Source organism: Grammomys surdaster, unplaced genomic scaffold (assembly GCF_004785775.1).
Source record: "Grammomys surdaster isolate TR1022 unplaced genomic scaffold, NIH_TR_1.0 97, whole genome shotgun sequence".
Classification (NCBI taxonomy): domain Eukaryota; kingdom Metazoa; phylum Chordata; class Mammalia; order Rodentia; family Muridae; genus Grammomys; species Grammomys surdaster.
In genome coordinates, this window is record NW_021604576.1 from 20,304,383 (window position 1) to 20,311,899 (window position 7,517).

The 7,517-nt window shown below is 42.6% G+C and overlaps 1 protein-coding gene across 1 annotated transcript in view; it reads left to right on the forward strand.

Annotated features, from left to right (window-relative positions):
* The window catches only part of Cga (glycoprotein hormones, alpha polypeptide), a 6,417-nt gene extending 2,056 nt beyond the window's left edge, over positions 1-4,361 (forward strand). Inside the window, exon 3 of the mRNA XM_028780158.1 lies at positions 4,140-4,361. Within this exon, the coding sequence (XP_028635991.1) occupies positions 4,140-4,361 (222 nt within the window). The remainder of the gene's footprint in view (positions 1-4,139) is intronic.
* The last annotated feature ends 3,156 nt before the right edge of the window (positions 4,362-7,517 follow it).

Sequence of the window (7,517 nt, forward strand, 5' to 3'; positions counted from 1 at the left end):
AAGACACATCAAAGTACACATGAAGATTGGTTGTTGTTTTGGTCTTGTAAGCATCTGAAAACCCCTGAAGAAAGACCCCAGACTCAGATAGTATGCAAAGACAAAGACAAAGAGCGTTTATTCTTCAGAAACATCCAGCATGCAGGGGTTAACCATTCTCTAAAATGGCAACCACAGACACAAGCACACAGGCCTTCTTATAGGGAAGAACATTTTGTTTGGGAACTGTCTTGAATTACTAGGTAATCTAAAATCTCGTTGGTGGGTGATAGGGGCTCACAGATGGTCACTGGTCTGCATTCTTTTGTCATGTGATGAAATAGGGCTCTCCAGTGCAGATGACCTATTCTGAGATAAGATAGTTCTCCATTTTTGTGGTTGTCCTCAGGCTGTTCTTTGGGAGGGAGATTTATGATCTTCTTCTGCATTTTATGGTCTATCCCTGGAGCTTATGTTTTATGGCCTAGTTTCTGGGACTTAGGGTCTGTTCCTGGAGCTGTTGCCTTATGGCCTTTTTTCAAAATCAGGCCTGGTCCTTAAATGGAGATAAACAGGGTTCTTAAATGGAAACAAATGGGACTTATATTGTCCTTACATTATGCTCTCATTTTGTAGCTCAGGCTGGCCCAGATTTTACTAGCCTTGAATTTGCAACAATCCTCTGCCTCCATCTTCTAGGCAACAGGATGATAGGCATGAGCCATCATGCCTCACTTATACTGGTTGTTTTGTTTATTCATTTCATTTACTTTACATTTACTGAACACCCAATAAGTGTTGATACCTTGAGCATGAAGATTGAGAGATACAGAATTTTTTGAAGCACAAAGTTTTGAAAAGGTCATAAATAAACTTAATCCAAGAGAATAATGGCATTGATAACTGGTTTACTCAAAAGTTTAGCAGATAATCATTGAGCATGTACAGTGTGTCAGGTCTGAGAGCCTTGTGGGACAGGGGGGAAGGCTATAGACACAACCTTGACTGGACTATCGCAATTAGTCTGAGATCATCCCGTGTTATAGGGGAAATTGAAAGGATGCTCAGGATTTAATGAGAGATAAGAATATCCCCATGATCAACCAGATCAGCCAAGTTGACCTTGTGGCTGCTAGGATGAAACATCACAGACAGCCTGATCTCCAGTGCCAGGTACAGTGGTAGATGACACAAACAGACTTTACTCTGGGTCAATTCACACACATACTTTGTGTCTGGAGAAGAAAGACACAAACTACAGCAGTGGTAGAAAAGTCTGATGTTTGCTAGGAGAAGGAAAAACAACAACAACCACATGGGCTGGTCAGTGTCTGTCTTAGGGTTTTACTCCTGTGAACAGACACCGTGACCACAACAGGCAACTCTTATAAAGACAACGTTTAATTGGGGCTGGCTTACAGATTCAGAGATTCAGTCCATTATCATCAAGGCAGAAACATGACAGCATCCAGGCAGGCATGGTGCAGGAGCTGAGAGTTCTACATATTCTTTTTTGTTTGTTTGTTTGTTTGTTTTTGTTTTTTTTCGAGACAGGGTTTCTCTGTGTAGCCCTGGCTGTCCTGGAACTCACTCTGTAGACCAGGCTAGCCTCGAACTCTTGAACTCAGAAATCCGCCTGCCTCTGCCTCCCAAGTGCTGGGATTAAAGGCGTGCGCCACCACTGCCCGGCTGAGTTCTACATATTCATCTGAAGGCTGCTAGCAGAATACCGACTTCCAGGCAGCTAGGATGAGGATCTTAAAGCCCATACCCATAGCGCCACACCTACTCCAACAAGACCACACCCACTCCACACAGGGCCACACCTTCAAATAGTGCCACTCCCTGGGCTGAGTGTTCATGTGTGTACATGAGGGATGGGGTGGTCAGTATTCTCATGGGGACATGTGAATCCACCAAGTCTTTCCTGCAGTTCCCTCTTCTCCCCACCTTCTATCCTAATCATCACCGCTTAGTGGTATGAAGAATCCAATCACAATGTGGATAGTCATACATGGGAGACAAAGAAACCAAAAATGTATGAATGACTCATTATGTAATATTTGGGGTTCTAGCCTTTGGGAAAGGATATGCAGGAAGCCTATAAGCTGACACAAGATACTATTTCCTGGTGAAAGAAGCCTGGGGACCTGTCTCACGAACTAGAAAACCTGCGGCATTTCTGGGGGCTTGTATCAGAACTAAGATATTCATTAAATAATTAAAATTAAATAACGCATTTTAAATGAGACATTTAAACAAATTACAAGATAAATTAGAAATATAATTCAATCAATTAATGGTAATGATACCAAGAAACTAAAACACAATGATTTATTCAATTATTTACACATAGGAAAAAGAACAAACAGTAATATAGCATTGATTGTGAAACAAAGTCTATAATAAATATGATTCTCTTCTGAAATAAACACAGGATTAACTGAATTCAGAGAGGGATAAATAAGTCTTCCTTAGATGCTTTTCTCTCCTGTAAATGGAATTAATTTCACTTTTACTGTATCTCTGGCTATCACTTCTGAATTTGCTCACACACAACCCCAACCCCAAGCCTATCCCCAACAATACCAGCTCCAACCCAACACCTACTGTAACCTGAGCCCCTACACCAACAGCAACTGCACCTCAAACACAAACCTCAATCCCAACTATGACCCAAACCTTGACTTGAACAATGACATGAACCCAACCTAATCTCAACCAACCCAAACCCAACCCAACCACAACCACAACCACAACCATAACCCAACACTGACCAGATCTCCACCTTCATATCAACCCATATACAATGCCCATCCTCAACCCAATCCACTTCCACTCCAGACCAAACTCAAACCCCATTACCCACCTTAACTCTAAACCCAACCTCACCTTCGATTTCAATTCCAAACCTAACCCCAATCCCAACTGCCCACCCCCACCAGTATACCCATGTCAAATCCAGCGCCAGTATCCATCCTAACCCCAAGCCCAATCCCCAGTTCCCAATCAACTCCATACCCAGCACACCAACCCCAAGCCCTGTCCAAATACAACTCCAATCCTGACCCTAAGCCCAACCTCAACCCTAACCCCAAAACAACTCCAAACCCTAGCTACAACCCCAACTCCAAACCTAAAGTCTTAGTTATGGTTATTATTGCTTCAGTAAAACACCATGACCAAAGGTAACTTGGGGAGGAAAGGCTTTGTTTCACTTACAGTTCCATATAACAGTTCATCAAAACACCACCACCAACAAAACAAGTCTAATTTGTGTTAACCTTATACTCATGGAGCATGGTCAGACTCCCTGTGGCCAGCCTCTTGAAGAAAACTGAGTTCTTCCCCAGCTGCATGCTGCCAGGAGCCATCAATTGTGGAGAGCTGCATCATGTTCACAATGTTTGATGGTTTCCTGTCTAGGCTGTTTTTTTGTTGGGGGTGGGGCACAGGTTGTCACAGAAACCTTCTATGACTCTGTGTTTCTTTTTTTTTTTTAAAGAATTATTTAAGCCGGGCGGTGGTGGCTCATGCCTTTAATCCCAGCACTTGGGAGGCAGAGGCAGGTAGATTTCTGAGTTTGAGAGTTCGAGGCTAGCCTGGTCTACAGAGTGAGTTCCAGGACAGCCAGGGCTACACAGAGAAACCCTGTCTCGAAAAAACAAACCAAAAAAAAAAAAAGAAAGAAAATAATTATTTATTTATTTTATGTATGAGTACACTGTTGCTGTCTTCAGACACACCAGAAGAGGGCATCAGATCCCATTAGAGATGGTCATGAGCCACCATGTGGTTGCTGGGAATTGAACTCAGGACCTGTGGATGAGCAGTCAGGGCTCATCTCTCCAGCCCCCCGACTCTGTGTTTCAACTATGAGTCTGCAGTCATCGATATCACTGCAAAAAGTAGCTTCCTTGTCTTTTACAGTCACCAGCAGCACAGATTATGGAATTCCACATGGTTTCTGGTGATAAGAAGGACAATGTGGATACATGGCCTCCAGCATCAGCATGTGCTATGGACTTCAGCATGGTCACCCAAAGCAGAACAGACCAGAAGCATCCTCATGGCCCTCACAGGCAGGAAAGGCCATGGACACCATCATGGTTTGCAGTTGCAGCACAGTCCACAGATATCAACATGGCTTCATGTGGTAGAACAGACCACCAACATCCTGTATGGCCTTTGGTGGTAACATGGTCATGGACAGTAACATGACCTCAGGCTTGAGTACACCCATGGACCCCAGCATGGCCCTCAGCAACAACATGGACATAGACAGGAACATGGCCTCAGGTGGCTGCATAGGTCACTCACATCAACATGGCCCTCCAGTGACAGCACAGACCACAGACATCAATATTGATTCAGGCACTTAGCCTGCTTTCTAATAGGACTCAGGACAACCAGCCAGAGATGACCTAACCCACAATGGGCTGGGTGCTTCCGTAGTATCACTCATTAATTAAGAAAATGCTCTACAGGCTTGCCTACAGCCCAGTCTTATGGAGGCACTCTTCTTAATTGGGGTTCCCTCCTCTCAGATGACTCTAGCCTGGCTCAAGTTGACATAAACTTAGACAGCATGCCTAGCAACACCAAATAAAAACTTCAATTTTAACTTCAAGCAATCCTCAGCCTCAATCCTACTCCAATATCAAGCACAATTATAACCCTAACCCCAGTGCCATCCACAATCCCTATCTCAACCTCAAATCCAACACCAAGTTTAATACCAATCCCAGTTCCACATTTAAGCCAATACAGTCCCAACTCTAACACCATCTCTGACCCTACTCTAACTCCAACCCCAACCACATATCCCTAAACTCCATCCCACCCATGACCATCTCCATGCCCAAGCATAATTCCAAGAACAACTCAAGCTCATCCCCAAGACCTGCCCCTACCCCATGCCCAATCCCTATCTCAGCCCAGTTTCCAAATGACAACTCCAAACCTAACCCAAATGCCTACCTATATCCTAAACCAAACACCAACCCCAAACCCACCCACCTGCACACTTACCAAAACCACAACCGAAGCACCAAAGCCAACCCTATCCCCAAACCCAATTAGTCACAGTCCCAACCCCAGCCTCAACCCGAATCCAGTCTCAACTTTGCATGTGTGAGTATAGCCAGGTAATGCTCAACAAAGATGCCAAAAACACACAGCAGAGGAAAGACCACATTTTGGACAAATGATGCTGGGAAAACTGGAGTTCCAAGTATAGAAAAATGAAATTGGACATGGATCTATCACCTGGCACAAAAAGTAACTCTAGATGGATCAAAGACCTAAATGTGAAACCCGAGACACTGAAACTGCTAGAAAAAAAATATAGGCAGAACCCTATAGTGTATAGGTCTGAGAATGGACTTTCTGAGGAGGACTCCATTTGCCCAGGGACCCAGGGCCACAACTGACAGACAGAACTCATAACACTAAAAAGCTTCTGCAAAGCCAAAGAGATAAATATTTTATCCGCCCCCCCCCCAAAAGCAATCTACAGATTCAATGCAATCGCCGTCAAAACTACAACACCATTCTTGAGTGGACAATGCTCAATTTCATACAGAAAAGCAATAAATTCAGGATAGATAAAGCCATCCTAAACAACAGAAGAACTGTTGGATGTCCCACCATTACCGATTTCAAGCTGTACTACTTAGCTATAGTAATGAAAACCACATGGTGTTGGCATAAAAACAGACATGTTGATTGATGAGATCAAGTTGAAGACCTAGACATGAATTTATACACACTTGGTTTTTGATAAAGAAGCCAAAAATATACACTGGATAAAAAAACAGCATTATCAACAAATAAATGGTTCTGGTCAAACTAGATGTCTGCATGTAGAAGAATGCAAATAGATCCATACTTAACACTCTGTTCAAGTTCAAGTGGATCAATAATCTCAAAATAAAACCAGATACATAGAACTCGATAGAAGACAAAGTGGGAATAGCCTTGAACACATTGGCAAAGGAGACAACTTTCTGAACAGAACACTGTTAGCAAAGGGACTCAGATCAACAATTAAGTGGGACCTTATGAAACTGCAAAGCTTCTATATGGCAAAGGACACTGTCAGTCAGACAAAGCAGCAGCCTACAGAATGGAAAAAGATTTTCACCAACTTGTATCTGATAGAAGACTAATGTTCAAAATAGATAAAGAACTCAAGAAACTAGATATTGAAATACCAAATCATACAATTTTAAAAATGGGGTACAGATCTAAACAGAGAATTATTATTAGAAGAATCTCGAAGGACTGAGGAATACTTAAAAAATTTTTTGACAGGGGCTGGAGAGATGACTCAGCAGTTAAGAGCACTGACTGCTCTTCAGGGATCTGGGTTTAAATCCTGGCATGCAATGACAGATTGCAGCTCTCTCTAACTCCAGTTCTTGCAGATCCAACACCCCCATATAAACATACATTCAGGCAAAAACACAAAGGCACATGAAATAATAGTAAATAAGTTAAAAAAATGTCCAACATTCTTAGCCATCAGGAAAAAGTAAATCAAAACTACATTGAGATTCCATTTTATATCTGTCAGAATGGCCAAGATCAAAACCACAAGTGATGGCTCATGCTGGCAAGGATGTGGAACAAGGGCAATATTCCTCCATTGCTGGTGGAAGTGGAAACTTTGGAAATCAATGTCAGTTTCTCAGAAAGTTGACAGTTGATCTGCCTCAAGATCTAGCTATACTGCTCTTGGGCATGTACCCAGAGGATGCTACCACAAGGGCACTTGCTCAACCATGTTCATTGCTCCTCTATTCATAACAGTGAGAAACTGGAAACAACCTAGATGATCCTCAAATGAAGAGTGGATAATGAAAATGTGGTGCATTTACACAACGGAGTATTACCCAGCTATGTTTAAAAATGACGTTTGAAGGCCAATGGATGGAACTAGAATTCCAGACTCAGAAAAATAAATATGGTATGTATCTACTCATGTGTGGATATTAGCTGCTGAGTAGATGATAACCAAGCTACAGTCCATAGACCCAGAGAGATTAGGTATAGCTAGAAGGCTGGGGGTTGGGGCACATGGATCTCCCTGGGAGGGGGAAATAGAATAGACCTTTACTGATATTCTGGGGACACGGGAACGATAGAAACCATGATTATATAAATGCTGTCTCAAAAAAAAAAAAACTACACAAGACAAAATACACTTCCATGTGATTGTTTCTAACTGGAAACGCTGCTGCTCTGCTAGACATATGCCCGTTCCAGTTGGCACAGTGAGGAAATGTTCTGCATTGTGGAACCATGTGGATTTAATTATTTTTCTTTGGACCTGACTGCCTCTTGCTGGCCACTCTTCCCCGTCCTTCATTTAGACTCTTATGCTTTGTTTGTAAAAATCCAGCAATGGTTTTAAATTTTATTTTGTGAGTCGGGGGGTGGGGAGTGAGGGTTGTGGGAGCTATGTATGAGATACTGTTTGATTTATTGCTTTTTTAGTGGGTGGCGGGCATGACATATATGTCACAGCATGGACA